We start from the raw sequence: 22246 nt of genomic DNA, 5'->3' as shown, positions 1-22246 counted from the left end.
TGATGATGATTTTTTTTTTAAACGATCATTCGTGGGACATGGGATTCGCTGGCTGGCCAGCATTTATTGCTCTTTAGAAGGTGGTGGCGAACTGCCTTCTTGAAATGCTGCAGAACATGTGCTGTGGGTTGAACCCACAATGCCATTAGGAAGGGAATTCCAGGATTTAGACCCAGCGACTGCGACCTAGGAACGGCGATATATTTCCAAGGCAGGGTGGTGAGTGGCTGGGAGGGGAATTTGCAGGTTGTAGTGTCCCCATGTATCTGCTGCCCTTGTCCTTCTAGCTGGGGGTGGTTGTGGGTTTGGAAGGTGCTGTCTAAGGATCTTTGGTGAATTACTGCAGTGCATCTTGTAGATAGTACAACTGCTGCTACTGAGTGTCGGTGGTGGAGGGAGTGGATGTTTATGGATGTGGTGCCAATCAAGCAGGGTTGCTTTGTTCAGGATGGTGCCGAGCTTCTCTAGTGTTGTTGGAGCTGCACCCATCCAGGCAAGTGGGGACTATTCCATCACACTCCTGACTTGTGTCTTGGAGATGGTGGGCAGGCTTTGGGGAGTCAGGAGGTGAGTTACTCGCCACAGTATTCCCAGCCTCTGATCTGCTCTTGTAGACATTGTGTTTATGTGGCAAGTTCAGTTGAATTTCTGGTTAATTGTAACCACAACGATGTTGACAATGGGAAATTCAGTGATGGTAACACCATTGAATGGCAAGGGGCGGTAAGTTTAGAATATTAGGAAAACAGACAGGGGACAATCGAATATAAAAAATATTCCACTCGAAGAGCACTGATATTAGTTTGGTATAAAAGGGTCAGGCCCAGGGGGATGTGGAAAAAAAGGAACCAAGTATCAGCTGCTGCTTATAACAGGCAGTCGATGTGAAACTCTCTGTGCCACGAACTGAGATGACATTTAACTCCACAATTTGTCTTCATATATCTAATCAAATCCTTCAAATCACCTTCTCGACCTCGACTAGATCATGAGAAAAAAGCCTAGTCCATGGAACTATTTATCCCTTTTAGCCCATTCAACAATTTATTAAGTATTTCCTCAACGAGAGTTGGAACAAATTCAACTCAGTTAGCAACAGCTGCCGTTAATTCAGTTCCTAATGACAAAATCACATTGGCAGAAGTTGTAGAATACGTTGCACCCTTGTCATTCAGCTGAAGCATCGTTGTGGAGGAAAGGTTGGCCAGGACAATGACCTGTTTTTCTTTCATTAGTGCCATGTGATTGCATCTTTTTAACAATTCTGTGTAATTCCTGAACAACAATGCTGAATTGTATGTCAGGATTTGAAATGTGCTTTGAACTTCCAACTGACATGTACGTACATAGGGAAAGGGAGTGAAATAAAAATCTAATTAAATATAATTATTATTCTGCCTAGGTACCACATGTACACTGACAACATTCTCTTGTTACACTGTCACCACCTTTCCTGACCCCTCCTGCACTTGTCTGATATCTAGCACTGAATGAGCAAAAATCTTCAACTCAATATTGGGCAGACCAAAGCTATTCTTCTTGGCCCCCATCATAAACTAATTTCCTCGCTAAACTCATTTCCTAGCTATGGATCTTACATCTCTCCCTTTCAAACTGTCTGAGGCTAGCAACCTAACTGTTGGATTTACTCTGGGATGAACTTCCAATCACCTATTTGCCTCATCACCAAGAATGTTTGCTTTCATTTCCATTACATCTCCTAACTCAGTGATGCGCTCAGTTCATCTGCTTTTCAGGGTGCTGATTTATTGGCATTGCCATGGAGAAAGCAATGGGGAACAATTGCCTCACAGTACCAGGGACATGGGTTCAATTGCCAGCTTGGGTCACTGACTGTATGGAGTTTGCACATTCTCCCTGTGTCTGCGTGGGTTTCCTCCGGGTGCTTCAGTTTCCTTCCACAGTCTGAAAGACGTGCTGGTTAGGTGCATTGGCCATGCTAAATTCTCCCTCAGTGTACCGGAACAGGCACCGGAGTGTGGCGACTAGGGGATTTCCACAATAACTTCATTGCAGTGTTAATGTGAGCCTACTTGTGAAACTAATAAATAAATGTAAACTTTAAAATTTAATATGGGCTAGATGGGTGGCACCTCAATGAAACTGAGATCAATGTTATGTATGGCAATTTGCTAATGCTGTTGGAGAGAGTTTAAATTAACATAACAAGGAGAGATGAACCAAGATATTTTTACATTAGAAAGGAGGAGAAACATATACACAAAAAATTGGGAGCAGCAGATAGCATGGGAGTAAGAAAGAAATAATAAGGGATTTGGTGGTATCAGAAAAGAGGGACTGCAATGGATAGTTTGAGTTCAGTCAATGAACATTTCTGCAATTCTTGAATGGTAGAAAACCCAAAGCCAGAACTCCCTGGATGACAAAGGAGATAGAATATGAAGTAGGAAAAATGTGCTTGTGACGGATGTCATAAAATACCTTTGTCATTGATTTTTCCCCTTTTTAATTTTGATATTAAACCTAACTGCTTTATGAAAGTATTTTTTTCCTTTTAGCCTCCTGGTACAGAGTTACATCTGCTTGGAGTACATACTGTAAAATCAAACAGGCACAGTCCTTGACTCTATTTTCGACAAGGTCTGTTCTATTTGTTATATTAACTTAAAAGTCTGTTTAAAATACTCAAATGACATTTTTTGCTGCTATTGTCAAGTACTGATTTACCAAATAAAATCAAGAAGCATGGAGAATTTCACCATCTTAATTTTCAAATATAATCTGCTAATGTAAACATATTCCCACAAGAAGGAAAGATGGTGCCGCAAAAGCTGGACTCCATTGCATTAATAGGGAAATTAAAATTGCATTTATAAGAGAGACATTTGACAAATCAAGAGCTAAAAGTATAAAGCACCATTGACCAATCATTCCCATTGTTGTCCACCATTTGCCAAGTACTTTTTATCCTTGAGAAAACAGTTATGACAAGAGTAGATGAGCAATGGATGTCAGTTAGAGGGATGTTGACTGTGGAGTTGTTTTGTACTGAAGGCAGAGTTGAGTACAGTGGGTTCAAAATTGGTGTGCCAAATGACTGCATGGCCTCAGACCGGCTGAAGCACGCCTGAATATGTTTGTCCCGTGCATCCCTGACAGATAATTTTGTGTTTGCAGGTACCCTGTACCCATTGCTCCTGGTCTTTCTTTGTCTCCTCCTCCAAAGATGCAGAATGATTATCACCTTCCTCCTCCTGCAACACTATTCCTTCCTGCATTGCTATGTTACACATGGTGCAACACACCACTATTGTTCTTAGCGTGCACCATGGCAATGACCCTTGCTGAAGCATACTGAAGGATTCCCACAGGTCTATCCAAGTCCTGGCTTGCTCAATCTCCACTCTGGTTTCATGTGGCTTCTGTTGTATATTTCCTGTCTGTGTGTCAGCCATTGGCTTTCTCAGCCACATCTATAAAGGGTAGCCCTTGTCTCCAAGGAGCCAACTGCTGACTTTACATGGAAGTGTAAATACCTGTGGGAAACTTGATGAATGTAGAATAACAACAGTATAGCAACTTCCTGGGAATCCTGTGCCGTAATGCACTGTAATCTTTCAGTAGTTGCAGACCAACTAAACATTAATGGAGTGGAATCCCTTCAATTGATGAATACTTTATTGCTATTAAATATTATTAAATATTATTAAATATTAAATTTTAAATACTTATGGTTAATTTGAGGACTTCCTGATTGCCACATGTGTGCAATCTATGGCTCCGTGTGCCTGAGGGCCCTCTCATTCTGATTAGCAAAGTGGATGTAAATGGCGGCTCTGGCAAGCATGGCATCTGTCGCCTGGGAGGTGTAGTTGTATGCTGACGGTGGGATCTACAAACATCACCACCAGATCCTGGGAAGCATCTCGGACTGTGATGATTTTGACTGTCACTGGCAAAGCATTCTCACCTAATCCATTTGTCAGGAAGTCTTCTTAGTCTTTTAAGAGGCTGCTGATATCAGTAATGTTTTGCTGTGAGATTCTGAGTTTTCAGAGGGATCAGTGCACTGTCATGTCCAAAATAGTTGATTCTGTGTCATGTATCCTGTCCTGGGAGTATTGTCTCCTGTGAGCTGGAGCTCTGTTGATTTCTTTCCTGTGGAATGCCAGGTGGCTGAGGTGAAGGCAGTTGTCGCTCTTGCTAACGATGTACCTGTTGCTGATACTTCTCCTCCTGTTCATCAGGCATCCAAAGTAAAGCTGCATAAGCAATTCCCACATTGTTGTGTGGGCTGACAAGAGGGAAGTACAGATCAAAGCCAAAGAGCTCCTGGATAGCATAAATGATTTCCAGATCGTAGAACTCACCTCCAAAGCAATGAATGTGCACTCAGAACAAGTTCTGTGAGCAATTCGGCAAGGCAAGCAGCTCTCATATTTTAGTATTTAAAGTCTTTCTTTCCTATCAATTGCTTGATCTATCGATTCCCACTATCCTCTCCCAGGCTGGACTTGCGGATAGCGAAGAGCATTGTCGGGCAATACAGCAGGATATAGATAGGCTGGAAAATTGGGCGGAGAGGTGGCAGACGGAGTTTAATCCGGATAAATACGAAGTGATGCATTTTGGAAGAAATAATGTAGGGAGGAGTTATACAATAAATGGCAGAGTCATCAGGAGTATAGAAACACAGAGGGACCTAGGTATGCAAGTCCACAAATCCTTGAAGGTGGCAACACAGGTGGAGAAGGTGGTGAAGAAGGCATATGGTATGCTTGCCTTTATAGGACGGGGTATAGAGTATAAAAGCTGGAGTCTGATGATGCAGCTGTATAGAACGCTGGTTAGACCACATTTGGAGTACTGCGTCCAGTTCTGGTCGCCGCACTACCAGAAGGACGTGGAGGCGTTAGAGAGAGTGCAGAGAAGGTTTACCAGGATGTTGCCTGGTATGGAGGGTCTTAGCTATGAGGAGAGATTGGGTAAACTGGGCTTGTTCTCCTTGGAAAGACGGAGAATGAGGGGAGATCTAATAGAGGTGTACAAGATTATGAAGGGTATAGATAGGGTGAACAGTGGGAAGCTTTTTCCCAGGTCGGAGGTGACGATCACGAGGGGTCACGGGCTCAAGGTGAGAGGGGCGAAGTATAACTCAGATATCAGAGGGACGTTTTTTACACAGAGGGTGGTGGGGGCCTGGAATGCGCTGCCAAGTAGGGTGGTGGAGGCAGGCGCGCTGACATCGTTTAAGACTTACCTGGATAGTCACATGAGCAGCCTGGGAATGGAGGGATACAAACGATTGGTCTAGTTGGACCAAGGAGCGGCACAGGCTTGGAGGGCCGAAGGGCCTGTTTCCTGTGCTGTACTGTTCTTTGTTCTTTGTTCCCCTTATTCAACCTGGCAAGTTCCAGGAAACCTGGCTGTTAAAGCCAGAAGCCATAGTTAAGGATGCAGACACTTGGCTTTTAGCGTATGTTAATGGCAGATGATCTGTCCCATTCGGGTTTCTCACGTGCTCACAAATGCAGCCCATTTAAATGTAGAAACTCGTGGGTTTCTGCCAGCTTCCAGACATGCCAGCATTATTTGAAGTTATAATCTCGCATATACGTGGTGTGGAGTTCACTGGAGCTGAGGACCAAGCTGGTAGTTTATAAAGTTTACATTCTCAGCACCTTGTTAAATGATAGTGAAACATGGAAAGCTTACAGCTACCAAGAAAGAAGCTCAACAATTTCCATCTTTTCTCTCTGCAACGCAATGTGGGTATATCTGGCAGGAAAAAAACACAAATGTAGTGTTCTTTCAAAGGCAGAGCTCCCACTTCTGTTAGCCCTCATCTAGCAGAGGCAGCTTTGGTGGCTTGGGCACATTTACAAGGTGGAAGGTGTTTGCATACCTAAAGACTTTCTGCATGATGAGATAGCTGGCCAGAAGCTAGTGGGATCCCTAAAGTTCTGCCTCAAGAATGACTGCAACATGAAGGCCCTAATTGACTACTCGTTGTTGACAGAGGGAAATGGTGAGAATTCCTGTTGGCTGGTGTGCACTATCATAATGATCAGTGGCTACCTTGGCAACAAATATCAATGCCACAAACAACAACCTGCAATGACACTCAATAGGTTCATGTGCGGCACTTGTGGCAGAACCTGCCTCTTAAGGATTGACTTCCTCAGCCTGCAGTAAAAATATACCATATGAGATATCCCAAATGAAATGGATTATTTGCTGTGTGTCCATCATCTTTCATAGATGATAGGATGCCAGCAACAAAGACTAACTATATAACTACATATCATTGTACAATAAAATTACCGCACGTTGGTTATCTTTGTTTTCAGCAAACTCAAGGTTGCAGCTTGGCTGGCCATGAAAAAAAACCTTCCCATTTTGCCTTTTCAATCTGACTTTGAAGGAAACTTTGAAGAATCATAGAATCCCTACAGTGCAGAAGGAGGCCATTTGGCCCATCAAGTCTGCACCAACAACAATCCCATCCACACCCTATCCTCAAGACCCCACATATTTAGCCTGCTAATCCCCCTAACACTGAGGGACAATTTAGCATGGCTAATTCACCTAATCTGCACATCTTTTGGAGTGTGGAGGAAACCGGAGCACCCAGAAGAAACCCACTCAGAGACAGGGAGAATGTACAAACTCCACACTGACAGTGGCCCGAGGCTGGAACTGAACCTGGGTCCCTGGCGCTGTGAGGCAGCAGTGCTAACCACTGTGCTATCGTGCTGCCCTTAATGTGAATGGTCGTACAGAAGGAGAAGGCAAGATAAGGTGGAAGCCGTGGAGGGATTGTCTACGGAGTCACTATGGGTGGAAGTTCGGAGCGGGAAGGGGTCGATAACTTTTGCTGAGTGTTTTCTACAGGCCGCCCAATAGTAACAGGGATGTTGAGCAGATAGGGAAACAGATCCTGGAGAGATGTAGTAATAACAGGGTTCTCGTGAGGGGATACTTTAATTTCCCAAACATCGATTGGAATATCCCTAGGGTAAGGGGTTTGGCTGGGGATGAGTTTGTTAGGTGTGTTCAGGAGGGTTTCCTGACACAGCATGTGGATAAGCCTACAAGAGGGGAGGCTGTACTCGATCTGGTACTGGCTAATGAGCCTGGACAGGTGTCGGATCTCTCAGTGGGGAAGCATCTTGGGGATAGTGATCATAACTCTATCTCCTTTACGCTCGCATTGGAAAGAGATAGGATCCAGCAAGCTAGGAAAGTGTTTATCTGGAGTAAGGGGAAATATGAAGCCATCAGGCAGGAGATTAGAGGAGTAAATTGGAAAGAGGCATTCTTGAGGAAAAGTACTGAAGTAAGGTGGCAGATTTTCAAGGAATGTTTGTCTGGAGTTCTGCATGACTACGTTCCGATGAGACAGGGAGGTGTTGGTAGGTTACGGGAACCGTGGTGCACGAAAGCTGCGCTGAACCTAGTGAGAAAGAAAAGGAAAACGTACAAAAGGTTCAGATAGCGAGGCGATGATAGGGATCTAGATGAGTATACGGCTTGTAGGAAGGGACTTAAGAAAGAAATTGGGAGAGCCAGAAGGGGTCACGAGAAGGCCTTGGCAGGTAAGATTAAGGAGAACCCTAAGGCATTCTATAAATATGTGAAGAGTAAAAGGATGAGATGTGAAGGAATAGGACCTATAAAAGGTGAAGGTGAGAAAGTCTGTAGAGAACCGGAAGAAATAGCAGAGGTGCTTAATGAATACTTTACCTCGGTATTCACGGTGGAAAAAGACCTGGGTGGTTGTACTACAGGATTGAGGCGGACTGAAAAGATTGAGTATGTGGACATTAAGAAAGAGGATGTGTTGGAAATTTTGAATAGCACCAAGATAGATAAGTCGCCGGGACCGGATGGGATGTACCCCAGGTTACTGTGGGAGGCAAGGGAAGAGATTTCAGAGCCTCTGGCGATGATCTTTGCGTCATCGATGGAGATGGGAGAGGTTCCGGAGGATTGGAGGATTGCGGATGTGGTTCCTATATTCAAGAAAAGGAATAGGGATAGCCCAGGAAATTACTGACCGGTGAGTCTAACCTCAGTGGTTGGTAAGTTGATGGAGAAGATCCTGAGGGACAGGATTTATGAACATTTAGAGAAGTTTAGTATGCTCAAAAGTAGTCAGCACGGCTTTGTTAAATGCAAATCGTGCCTTACGAGCCTGGTGGAGTTCTTTGAAAATGTGACTAAACACATTGACAAAGGAAAAGTGGTAGATCTGGTTTAGATGGACTTCAGCAAGGCGTTCGATAACGTCCCCCATCCAAGACGTCTCGAGAAAGTGAGAGGGCATGGGATCCAAGGGACTGTTGCCTTGTGGATTGAGAACTGGCTTGCCTGCAGAAGGCAGAGAGTGGTTGTAGATGGGTCTTTTTCTGAATGGAGGTCGGTCACCAGTGGAGTGCCCCAGGGATCTGTTCTGGGACCCTTGCTGTTTGTCATTTTCATAAATGACCTGGATGAGGAAGTGGAGGGATGGGTTGGTAAGTTTGCCGACGACACGAAGGTTGGTGGTGTCGTGGATAGGTTGGAGGGATGTCAGAAGCTGCAGCGTGACATAGATAGGATGCAAGACTGGGCGGAGAAGTGGCAGATGGACTTCAACCCGGATAAATGTGTAGTGGTCCATTTTGGCAGGTCAAATGGGATGAAGGAGTATATCAAGGGTAAGACTCTTAGCAGTGTAGAGGATCAGAAGGACCTTGGGGTCCGGGTCCATAGGACTCTTAAATCGGCCTCGCAGGTAGAGGAGGTGGTTAAGAAGGCGTATGGTGTGCTCGCCTTCACCAATCGAGGGATTGAGTTCAGGAGTTGGGAGATAATGATGCAGCTTTATAAGACCCTCGTCAGACCCCACTTGGAGTACTGTGCTCAGTTCTGGTCGCCTCATTACAGGAGGGATGTGGAAATGATTGAAAGGGTGCAGAGAAGATTTACAAGGATGTTGCCTGGATTGGTTGGCATGCCTTATGAGGATAGGCTGAGGGAGCTCGGTCTTTTCTCCTTGGAGAGACGAAGGATGAGAGGTGACCTGATAGAGGTGTACAAGATGTTGAGAGGTATAGATCGGGTGGATTCTCGGAAGCTTTTTCCCAGGGCTGAAATGGCTGCTACGAGAGGACACAGGTTTAAGGTGCTGGGGAGTAGGTACAGAGGAGATGTCAGGGGTAAGTTTTTCACTCAGAGGGTGGTGGGTGAGTGGAATCGGCTGCCGTCAGTGGTGGTGGAGGCAAACGTGATAGGGTCTTTTAAGAGACTTCTGGATGAGTACATGGGACTGAATAGGATTGAGGGTTATAGGTAAGTCTATTCATAAGCCTCGGTAGGTAGGGACATGACCGGCGCAACTTGTGGGCCGAAGGGCCTGTTTGTGCTGTATTTGTTCTATGTTCTATAAACAGTGGATAGCTAGATCAACAACTTCCAGATTTCCACCCATTTCAAGAGTTAAAAATCACGACTCTTTTATCCAGCAATTTAGTTAACAAGAATGAAATTAAATATTTTTTCTCTCTCTAACATGGGAACACGGAAGCCAATTATAATTATGGTGACCTTCAGCTGTCATCAACTAATATAAATAATATAATCAATCAGCAAATATCAGGAGTCAAACCTGGTTCTTGGATTTTCACTATTCTATCCGTTAATTTATAAATATTGTTAATGAAGGCCAATGGTGTAATATTTTAAGTTGCCAAAAAGTGCAAACAAATTAACAATAGAACATCAAAATTGAAGTCATTTTGTTTTACCTTTGTTGTTTCTGTATTGGCCCCATTGCTAAATGGCACTGGTTCTGAAAAGACAATAAATATAATTATTAATCATGATATCACTTGAAGAAATTTGGGGTTTCAGTAATGCTACTCCCTTCTTCACTAAGCTTCCTATTTTTCCAAACACAAGTTCACACATTAGAAATTCATCCACTTCGTTTGTAACTTATTTGGAAAATAATAGGATTTTAAAGCTCAGCTGTCATAGCTGTCCATGACTGTTCTAAACTATTCTCCCAAGCCCAGAGGTATAATATACCAGTCCAAACATCTTATTAGCAAATCTTCCATCACTACTGTTGAATTTTGAAGAACCTCTCACTCGTTCATTCTCTGAGCTAAAGGGAATCATCTTGGAACTTGAAACACTTCAATGGCTGAGGTTGGAGCTACAAGTGGTGAGTCATGAGATGTTGATGAACCGAGCATGGTAATAATAAATATAACATATCTGTGAAATAACAGCTCAAATGGCTGAAAGATATTATACTTAACACTCCACCGAACACCATTATCTTCCATAAGTTACATTGCTTTAATCATTTCTTGTAATTGTTTAACTAAAGATGGTCACCACCCTTTTCCGTTTTTGCTGAAGGCATGCTTTTCAATTAGTTTTGGGATATTGTACGCGATTTGTAAATAGGCTACTGCAAATGACACAAGTGCTTTGCTGCTGGTTGGAATTTCCTGTGAAGAGAAATCTGAAGAAACAGTTCTAAAGAGAGTGACAAACAAGTTAAAATTATGTAGTATCATGTCCTGTTCCATTCTGTACAGACAGAATGACGTAATATGGAAAAAATGTGACATAAGTTTTTTGCACATTATTTTACATTGTTATATTTTAAATATAAAGTAATGTAATATTGCCAGTCAACAAGGATAGGCAACATTCTACTTTTTAACTGAAACATTTCTCTCGGAGTAACATTTTTATCAGGATTAACTGCCTCCAACTTGATATGGATATATAGATATAGAATCGTACAGTGCAAAAGGAGGCCATTCGGCCCATTGCATCTGCACCGACCACAATCCCACCCAGGCCCTTTCCCCATAACTCCATACATTTATCCTAGCTAGTCCCCCTAAAACTAAGGGTCAATTTAGCATGGCCAATCCAACTAACCCGCACATCTTTGGAATGTGGGAGGAAACTGGAACTCCCGGAGGAAACCCATGCAGACACGGGGAGAATGTGCAAACTCCACACAGACAGTGACCCAAGCTGGGAATCGAACCCAGGTCCCTGACACTGTGAGGCAGCAGTGCTAACTACTGTGCCACCATGTTGCCTTCAACTAGTGTACTTAGAGTTTAGAGCTGGTTGTTAGGGATCCAGTGTTTGGGACAAAGTCAATAGAGACATGGACCTGTCAAGGTGCAGTCTAGAGCCTTAGCAAAAATCACTGGGTAGCATTTCTATGATTAATTATTGCCTGTAAGTATGCCCAGCTGCATCACACAGGCCCTCGTTGCAGTTTAGCAGATATTATACGAGTACAGTTATAAATTGCATGAGCTGCCTCAGAGTAAGCCTTATGATAATGCATCAAAGCAGTGCAATTTTTTTTCGAAGCAACACAATTTTTTTTTCTTTTGAGGAATGCATATATCAGGATCTGGCTTTGTACAGGATTGTAGAATGTTAAAGGCTTAAGTGTTTATTACTTTCCACAAGTAGGCTTACATTAACACAGCAATGGATTTCCTGTGAAGGTTTGTGGAAAACCCAATCAGTTTGCTTTAATTTATTCTCTTAATGATTGCTCTATCTTTGTCATGACTGAGAATGGTCCTTAGAAACTACTGAGTGCATTGCTATATAAAAAACTGTTGACACCTTGGTTCAGGAACAGAGTGGTTCATGGGAATCACTTTTTGCTGATGTATGCACCATCTGAAGAAAACTGTACTATATTATTTATTTCCCTATATAATCAAACTGCAGCTGTAGCACTGGCATGGTTCTCTATTTTGTATGCCCCTGTGATAAGCTTCTATATTTCTTGCTGAATCTGTTCCAAAGCATTATACTTTGACTCGGGAATTAATTTATTGATTAATTTGAAGGCAAGACAATGGAAAATTGGGTGTGGTTTAAAATCGGCGTTTAATTTGCAATGAGCCTGTTTCACACTGTGATGAACTTTGATAAAACTTGGATAAAACTGGGTTGGTCTCAAATGTCTAATTCTGGACACCACACTGAGGAGAGTTGTGAAGGCTTCAGAGTGTGAAAATGATTGCAAGACTGATTATAGGGATGAGGAAAACTACAATTATGAGGATAGATTAAAGAAGCTAGGGCTGTTCTTCTTAGTGAAGAATGAGAAAAGATTTGATAGACGTTCAAAATTGTGAGGGGTCTAGGTAGAGTTGAAAGATAAACTCTTTCCCATTGGCAGAGGGGGTTGAGAACCAGAGGACACCGGTATAAGAAAGAACCTTTTTCTGCAATGAATGCTTAAGATCTGGGATGCACAACCTGAGTGTGTGGTGAAGGCAGATTTAATCAGAGCTTTTAAAAGGGAGTTGGATTAACACCTGAAAAGAGAACATTTTCAAGGTTGCAGGGAAAGGATAACGGTCATTTACTGATCGTAAAATGCAAGCAATTTATTGCAAAGCATGATATAGTTAATGCATTAATTTTGTGTTATACAGGTGCAGAAATAGTGTTACGAAATTATAATTAATACTACTTTATGAAAGTTTTCAAACACTTCAGTTAATAAGAATTGTACTGGCATAGCGGTATGGCGAATGCTGAACTATTTTACTTACCATTTCCTGGTCCAGCCATTTTGATATTATTTCGTTGTGATCCACCTTTTGCCCTGAATGAATATTACACAGGCTTGTAGGTTTCCCAGGAATATTTTTAAAATCTTTTAATTTACATTCACTAATTACCATTCATAACCAAAGTAAATGATATATTTATTAATATCCTCAGAATATTGATAAATATTAAAGAAAACGTAGATTTTGCTGAGTGGCACTAAAACTTCATGAGTATAGAGCAGAGATTTTCCTGAAATACATTTGATATACATAAACAGAGTTAAAAAATATTTTTGAATCTAAACACATCAAGTAACGGTGGTAGAGATCTGAGAACTTTATAATTATATCTACATTCATTGCTAGCATTGCAGATGTTTCTGGTTATTTAGTGATGATAAACAAGTTCATCACTATTTCAGATTGTTACTATAGTCAAGGTCAAGCAATTACTGTTGAAGTGTTAATGCAGAGTAAAATTCTGCATAACTATGTGCATCAATTTTAACCATCTCATAATTTCCTGCATCCAGTCAAGCTGTTCAGGAACAATGGTGATGATATTTGTTAAATATCCTTTTCAAAATTGGCTGCATGCAAGATAAAAGTATTTCTGCTCATTTAACATCTAAAAAAAAATCCAATGGCGATATTTATTGCACCCATATTATTCCAATCACGTGTGCACAACTTAGAATGTCATTAATACATTTTAGTTCAATTAAATTAATATATAATGTTCCTCAGAGTGAAAGGTAGGCGTTACACATTAGTAAATAGGTAACAAAATAAATGAAAATATCAAGAAGGAGAAAGCATATAAAAATAATGATAACCCTACTGCAGAGAAATAGAAGGCAGTGGAATGTGGGAACAAAAGGAGAGGGAATATCTGATTTCCAACACTTCACTGTTTTTCTCTTTGTGCTCCTTCCAAATGTCTCAATTTACTTAATGTTTATGCCAGTTTTAAGACTGTACAATAGAAATGTGGTACAGTATTGTAACTACATGCAGAATTAAACAACTATGATATAGAAACTGAGGAACTGATAAATTTTAAAAGACTAAATTACATTTTGGCTGATATCCAAAATCACTCTGCAAAATCATAATGAAGGAGTTAAATTTTATCAATTTACTATCTTAAGCACAGTGCTGGCATTGACTTACACTATTATCTATTTCCAATGCTTTCACAATGTTCAATTAGTGGGCCTCCTGGACCCCTGTGAGAATAAACCAGTCTCCTCCTCACTTCTCACCTAAAGCCGCCAAGTAGCATCAGAGAACCTATGTTATGTCATCTTTGTCAGTCAAAGCCACTTCTGCAATTAATTCCGGTACCTTGTGTCATCAAACTGCACCTCTCCTTTAAGAGCTTTAATTTGCATAAGATAGCTTTAATCCGTGCTGTCCTCACATGCACTTGGACTCCCGATGGACATCAGCCACTCAAAAGCAAATTCAGTGCTGGGCTGCATTGTGAAATGTCAGGCAGTGCAAGGTTTGCATGGTGACTGCATCTGAAGGAACTAGTATGGGTTGATCACACATTGCAAACTCTGTGCTTGTTTTCAGGCCTTATCCAATTTCTAGGCCATTATGTTGAAAATACCTTTGTTGTCATTCCATTAAGTGAACATTCCTATTCTTCACAGGAACACAGAAGCAGGATTATTTGGTCACTGGAACCTATTCTGTCAGTCAGTTAAATTGTGGTTGATCTGTACCACAACTCCATTTACCCTCCTTTTTCCCATTTCCTTGATCCTTGCCCAAGAACAATATACTGATCCCAGGCACAAAAGTTCCAATTGACTCATCATGTATAGTCTTTTGAGCGAATGAATTCCAGATTACCTTTTGTGTGAAAATGTGTTTCCTAATTTTTCTGCCAGATGTCTTGGCTCTAAATTTAATACTATGCTCCATGTTTTGAATTCCCCCACAAGAAGATTTTTTTCCTCTATCTACCCTATTGAATGAATCCATTTATCATTTACCAGACTTAGATTACATCTCAAACTTTCAATTTTGCGGTATTCTAAACCAACCTAGCATAATTTAATCATTGGCATTTTACTGGTGAATCTGTATTTTAACCCATCATTCCTGGTCCAGTGGGAAAAACTGAATGCATTGCTCAGGCATCTGACCAAGGCTCTGCAACTGAAGTGCAGTTTCTCCATTTCATGCAAGAATAGACACACTAGTTCAATAGTTATTTTTTAAATAATATATTGATCAGCCTCTTTAAAATAAAGAACAATTTCACATTCACCTTTTTCATTTTTTTGTATCTATGCAATCACAAAATCATAGATTCATACAGCGCAGAAAAGTCCCTTAGGTCCAGCGAGTATACACCGATACATTAGAAACACTTGAACTCCCATCTAATCCCATCTGTCAGCACTTGGCCTATACCCCTGAATGTTATGATGTGCCAAGTGTTCAACCAGATACTTTTTAAAGGATGTGAAGCAATCCGCCCATCTACCACCCTCCCAGGCAGCGCATTCCAGCCTCTGGGTAAAAAAGTTTTTCCTCCCATCTCCCCCTAAACCTCCTGCCCCTCACTTGAACCTATGTCCCCTTGTGACTGAACCTTCAACTAAGGGAACAGCTGTTTCTTATCCACTCTATCCATGTCTCTCATAATCTTGAACACCTCGATCAGGCTGCCCCACAGTCTTCTCTGCTCCAACAAAAACACCCCAAGCTTACGCAACCCCTCTTCAGAACTTAAATTTTCCATCTCACACAGTATCCTGATGAATCTCCTCTGCACCCCGTCCAGTGCAATCACATCCTTCCAACAATGTTGTGACCAAAACTGCACACAGTACTCCAACTGTGGCCTCAGCAAAGTTTTATACAACTCCAACATGACTTCCCTGCTTTCATAATCTATACATGGATTGATAAAGGCAAGTGTCCCATATGCCTTTTTTCACCACCCTATTAACATGTCCTCCGCCTTCAGAGACCTGTGGACAAACACGCCAAGGTCCCTTTGTTCCATTGAACTACTAGTGTCCTACCATTCATCAAGTACTTTCTTGTCAAATTATACTCCTTCCAAAGTGCATCACCTCACACTTTTCAGAGTTAAATTCCATCTGTCACTTATCTGCCCATTTGACCATTCCATCTATATCTTCTTGGAGCCTAACATGCCTGACTGTTAACCACCCGTCCAATCTTTGTGTCATCCGCAATATTTTAGTGATCTGTGTACATCCTGTGCTCCTTCATAATTCCCCAGGGAAGAAATTTGTCTCAACTATCAATGCAAAACAGGCAGCATCACATCCGTTTTTCATCCCAGCCCACCAATAAAACTGAACATCTGACGATGTGCAAAGGAGCATGGAAACAGGAGGAGATCATTTGAACCATCTGTTCTGCCAGCCAATGAGATCAGGGTTGATCTGTGACCTAACTCCATGGCTGGAATTTTACATGTGGGGAGAGGCCTTAAAATTTAATGCATGCCACGGATGCCCTTCCTGGTGCCTACCTTCTCCTGCAATTTTACCAGCTGTAGTGAAGACTTCAGCTGGCCTGCCTGCCCACAGGCCATTTGAGGTCCTCAAGACATCAAGTAATGGCCATTTAAGGTCCACCTCTCATCGCCACTGGGATTCTACCTGCACTGGAGGAGGCCCACAGACACCTGATTAGCAGGCTGCCAGATAAAATCAGAGGTCCCATCAAAGAACCCACTCCCTTGTTCATGTCCCAAAGCTTCACCCACTTCACCTGAGGCTGTCAACCTGGCACCGGTGTGACACCAAACTCGCCTTTTATCTTGGCTCTGTAGCAGATCCAGCAGTGGCCACCCTCCTACTATTGCTAATGGGACATAAAAGCTGCTGCACCCTCCAATTGGCTGGCAGCTCTCTGTGCTGGGATCTCTTCATGATGAGGAGTGGACTGTCCCATCTTTGGCCAATTAAAGGGCTGTTGGCCTTTTAATGGCTGTGCTGCAAGACAGTCAAGTAAAGATGGGCTGAACCACTACCCCCCAGTATAAAATTCAGCCCCATATGCTCACTTTTGCCCAATTTACTTTAATACATTTTATTAATAAAAATTTACAATTCATCTAGCATGAACTGCAATTTGTGGAAGAGAGTTCCAAACTTGGCGTGTAGAAATGTTTCCTAATTTCACTCAAAAAAGAGTTGCCTCTAAAATCAAAATCAAGACTATGCCCCAGTCCTAGACTCCTAAACCAACAGAAATAATTTCTCTCCATTTACATTTGCTGTCTCCCTTAATATCTTGAACACTTTGACCAGATAATCTCTTCCTCTTCTTGATTCTGGGGAACACAACACCAATTCCTGTCATTTTGCCTTGTAATTTAACACTTGGAGTTCAGAAAATCTGTTCTGTACTCCCTCCAAGTCCAATATATCCCTCTGAGTGGTGTTCATAGCACTACATGTGTGCTTTCATCAAGGCTAAGTGTCTTTGGCATTGGCAGAATGCATTGTGATTTATTCAGAGTTTGTCATTTGGCACTCTAGAATATCCTGCACTGAGAGTTGCTATGTTACCCTCCTGTTGTGTGAAATAGGTGAGAAAATTTAGTACAGTAAGGAGAACCAAGACACTTGGCACATATCGGAAAGATCAATTTCTTCCATTGTTATTGCTTCCCTTGCCAAACCTTCATATGCTTGTTTCTTATACATACCTATAATTTCAATTTTGCTGATCAAAATGCTCATTATGAATGTCTGTAGGTTGATGTCTATTTCTCCAAGCCAGGTCAGGCTTCATCCCCAAACATAACTTGCTGACTGCCTGCCTGTATGCCCTTTGTCAAAACCCTCCCACATCCCAACTATTCCCAAGAGGTCCCTTTAACTAATTACCCCTCAGTGATTCACCAGATCTGTCAATGAAGCCATTTCCCCTTGTGGTTGTGGGTGCAAATAAACCATCATCTGCCACTCAAAATAATCGGGCTACATGAAACGATTTGAAAAGGTGGGTACCGAGAAACAATGTTGTTGAATGGAGGCATCAAAAATCAGTGGATATAATCTGAGAATTAAAATTTAGGATGAAAATCAGGAAACATTTTTTTAAAACATGGATAGAAATCTGGAATTATTTCCCCAAAATCTGTGGGTGGGAAAACTGGAACATTCAAGACTGAGGTTGATAAATATTTGTGTATCAAGGAATAGGTAAATGGAATTATAAGTATGATCTAATTGAATAGTGGAGCAGGCTCAAAGGCTGAGCAGCCTCTTATTTTCCTACATTTCTATGGGAGTAAATTTATTTAATTTTAGGTTAGAAATCCAGGGGCATCAGTAAATAATGGGCAATGATGGCGGGATTCACTGATGGTGGGATGTGGTTGGGGAGCTAATCCAACTCCCCCTCCTCATTCATCACCCACCTTCTCCCACCTCTTGAGGATCATTAAAATTCAGCCCATATTCTGACATTTGGAATATAAAATAGAAATTAATTATGAAAATGACCTGTTTAATGCTGGGCTAAATGTGTACAGAAAAACAATAAAGATATTTGTAAAATTTGTATACAATCAATTTACCTGCATGTTTTCTTCTTGATCACCCATGTGCTTATCCCAATGGTTCCACCAACAGCAATAAGAATTGCAATCACGATGCCTATTATGGCTCCAACAGCCAACTTCTTTGTATTATTAGGCATTGCTGGAAAAAAATATGAACACAATTATCATATATTAGAATAATATAAAATAAGGGTCAGGATTCACTGCTCCCACTAGCCTCTGGTGGGAATCCTGCAACTCGTTGAATCAGGCTTCAGGGCTAAAATAGCATTCCCGCCAGGTTGGAACCCGATGAACATACAAAACTGCTCTTTGCAATACCATTAGCAGGCTCAAAGCCTGATTCTCCAGCATCCTGCGATGCACCTGCCTCCCCCGCCTGAAGTCACGCAGGCGTGATTTGTTACAGGTCCTGAAAATTGGGATCCTAACATCATGGACTCTAAGGGGAGCAAAGAGGTAAGTGCCCCTCTGAACTTTATTCCAGGGTATAGAGAGGTGTTGTACTAATCACTTGGAGGTGAGGAGTGTGTGGGGGGGGGGGGGGTAGTTAAGGTGGTGGGAAGGGGGTGACCCTGGGGTCACCTCCTTTGGATGTACCCCCCCACCCCGTCTCACCCCCAGACAGGGGTGCCTTGGTTTAATGTCTTCATGGTGCGGTTAGACAGGAGCAATGCATTCAATCCAGTATGTTTTTTACAACAATTGAATCACAATTTGAGCTTGCCCTTGGTTCATTTCACGAGCCACCACGATTAGCACTCTTCTCTGAACTCCATTCCTTTACAGAATATGTCAGATTCATTAGGGCTCTGTTCCTTTCAGGTTCCACTGAGCCCAAGCTTCTGGCACACCTCTTTGATCTCCCTACATTAATAGCCCATAATAGATGAGGGAGGAGCATAGCTGAGGTTACTAGACACAAGGATCTGTTGCACCAGTAGTAGCTGAAAGTTGTGTTAGATCAAAGACTCCATTGTTGACACAGTCAGTCATTGCACCATTACAGTTATGCACACATTCTCGGCCCCTCAGCTGATCACGCTGTTCTCATTCTTTTTTCACTGGATAACATTTATAATCTCGGACCCTTCCCATAGATCTCAGCAGCTATTTGAACAGACTCTCATTTTAAACACTGGCTATATCATTCTATATTGCAAAGTTTTCAGCAAAGGCACACATCTCTGAGTTACAATAATCTTTAGTCTGTGGCACCAGTTCAGCATCTTCATAAGGAGCTGCATAACTGCACAGTATTAACATCTGCACCACACAAACAGCTGCCACAGCTCAGACAAGAAAGCTCAGGGTTCCCTCATTGAGGACCTCCCGCATTGGGTTCCCAGAGAAGCACAGTGAGAAGTCTCACAACACCAGGTTAAAGTCCAACAGGTTTATTTGGTAGCAAAAGCCATTAGCTTTTGGAGCGCTGCTCCTTCGTTAGGTAACTAGGAGTTCTGTTCACAAACAGGGCATATAAAGACACAAACTCAATTTACAAAATAATGGTTGGAATGCGAGTCTTTACAGGTAATCAAGTCTTAAAGGTACAGACAATGTGAGTGGAGAGAGGCTTAAGCACAGGTTAAAGAGATGTATTGTCTCCAGACAGGACAGTTAGTGAGATTTTGCAAGCCCAGGCAAGTTGTGGGGGTTACAGATAGTGTGACATGAACCCAAGATCCCAGTTGAGGCCGCCCTCATGTGTGCGGAACTTGGCTATCAGTCTCTGCTCAGCGACTCTGCGCTGTCGTGTGTCGTGAAGGCCGCCTTGGAGAACGCTTACCCGAAGATCAGAGGCCGAATGCCCGTGACCGCTGAAGTTTTCCCCAACAGGAAGAGAACACTTTTGCCTGGTGATTGTCGAGCGGTGTTCATTCATCCGTTGTCATAGCTCTGCATGGGCTCCCCAATATACCATGCACACGTACATTGGTACATTGGGGAGACCATGCAGACGCTTTAAGACTTGATTACCTGTAAAGACTCGCATTCCAACCATTTTTTTTTTAAATTGAGCTTGTGTCTTTATATGCCCTGTTTGTGAACAGAACTCCCACTTACCTGACGAAGGAGCAGCACTCCGAAAGCTAGTGGCTTTTGCTACCAAATAAACCTGTTGGACTTTAACCTGATGTTGTGAGACTTCTTACTGTGTTTACCCCAGTCCAACGCCGGCATCTCCACATCATTCCCAGAGAAACCCAGGAGACGGACACAGAGCATATCTAATGTTGCAACCACTAGCACCTCATAGGCGGGACGGATTGTGAGGACTGAAAGCTTTTCAGACTAATGGGCAGCTGGCAATGGGTGGCTATGGGATTTCACAGTACCTTCATTGCAGTGTTAATGTAAGCCTCCTTGTGACACTAATAAATAAACTAAACAAGTCATTGAAGGGGACACGGCCTTGGTGTCAACTCTATGTTCTGGAAGGACGAGGGGTGGTAGAGTGGGGCAAATAGTGGTCTGCCATTCGATATGAAAGTGCCAGCGCTTCCGTGGCTGCACAGCTGTTTGGAGTGTGACAACTACCCAGGAAGAAGGTGACATGATGGTAACACCTGGCATCCTTCTTCACCTCTGAGAATGCCTATGCCCTCTCATATTCCTGTGAGCCCTGAGCCTCCTATGAACTGTTCATCATCATCGACGAATAGGCTATGCCCCAGGTGCTAAATCTAGGTATGGCTCAGGGGAAAAGGCATTCACAGGCAGGGCCACGGGGCCATTGAGAGGTGTCCTTTCACTTGAACATGATTCACTCCATAACTGATGAAGGGAAGGGAGGGATATGCCAGACTGAATGCCATGATCAAATATGAAGGGCCATTGGGCTGTGTCCCTGCCCATGAAAACTAGCTGGTTAGGGCAGAAGCTCTTCAAGTCTGTGCTGGGCAGTGGGAGTGGTGAGGGTTGGCCAACCTTCATACATGATATCATGATGGCATGAGGGAGGATTTGAGGGGCAAATGATGGATGACCTTGCTGACCCTCTCTCCTTTCCACCTCATTACAGATTGAAGATGAATTTCTTTCTTCAGCCAGCTTTATTCTTGCTGACTGCTGCTGAGGCAAATAAATAGAGAGAGCGCCAGGGTCAACCCAGCACTACATTAAGTGACATTGGAAGATCGGGGGCTGCCACAGAAGCTCAAGTGCCGGCTGCCCATCAGGATGAGGAGGGGGTCAGAAGAGAGTGATACTGTAGGCCACATGTCTACAGGAAGCACTGGTCTTATCATGAGTTCTTGGTCAAGATATGCTGCCGAAGACTGTGCCTTCACAGGGACACAGTGTGATACCTATGCCAGGTTCTCACACACCTGGCACCAAGAGCAGGACACCTGCTCCCAGTGTAGGTGAAAGTTATGGCTGCCATGAACTTCCTTGCCACCTACTCTTTCCATTCTCAGGTGAATTGAACACCCATTGTGCTGAAACCCATTAGCATTTGAAACTCAGCCAAGTATTTGTAATGGCCATAGCTGTCCAAAAAATGGAGTATTCTTTGAGAAGGAAAAAATAGAATATTTTCATTTCAATTTCAAGACAGAGTGCCTGTCAATCAATGGATAGGAAGAGGTGGCTAGGGTTTTTCATGTCAAAAGTAAGATTTTTTAACCAGACTGAACTCTTTAAATCACCGTAGAAAAGATGACAGCATAGGCTACTTGACATTCTGTAACCTTTTTTCATTGCATTATGATACTTTATCCATTGGAAAAGTACTATAATGTATATGAGCAATTACACAAAGCTAGTCAGAAGAGGGTCAAAACACCTTTAAAGTAGTTTCTTATGATAAATCATTGGACTAAAAACACACCTTCATTATAATATTGCACCTAATAGTGAAATTTGATGTCAAAATATTTTAAGTTTATTTATTCATGCCACAAGTAGGCTTGCATTAACACTGCAATTAAGTTACTCCCGTGCCTGTTCAGGTACACTGAGAGAGAATTTAGCATGGCCAGTGCACCTAACCAGCATGTCTTTTGCACTGTGGGAGGAAACCGGAGCACCCGGAGGAAATCCACACAGACACGGGGAGAACGTTCAGATTCCACACAGACAG

At 42.5% G+C, this 22246-nt stretch overlaps 1 protein-coding gene across 3 annotated transcripts in view; it reads right to left on the bottom strand.

Moving 5' to 3' along the window:
• LOC144508393 (cell adhesion molecule CEACAM5-like) overlaps nucleotides 1-22246 on the bottom strand; it is an 88723-nt gene that overhangs the window by 10600 nt on the left and 55877 nt on the right. For 2 of the 3 annotated variants that reach the window (XM_078236263.1, XM_078236265.1), the window contains 3 exons: nucleotides 18175-18298; nucleotides 12588-12640; nucleotides 9774-9817 (listed from right to left, as the gene is read on the bottom strand). In XM_078236263.1, the coding sequence (XP_078092389.1) occupies nucleotides 9774-9817; nucleotides 12588-12640; nucleotides 18175-18298 (221 nt within the window). The remainder of the gene's footprint in view (nucleotides 1-9773; nucleotides 9818-12587; nucleotides 12641-18174; nucleotides 18299-22246) is intronic. The other variant, XM_078236264.1, reaches the window with a different exon arrangement.

The sequence above is a fragment of the Mustelus asterias genome, chromosome 20 (assembly GCF_964213995.1).
Source record: "Mustelus asterias chromosome 20, sMusAst1.hap1.1, whole genome shotgun sequence".
NCBI classification, from domain to species: Eukaryota; Metazoa; Chordata; class Chondrichthyes; order Carcharhiniformes; family Triakidae; genus Mustelus; species Mustelus asterias.
This window is presented reverse-complemented; position numbering and strand designations above follow the sequence as displayed.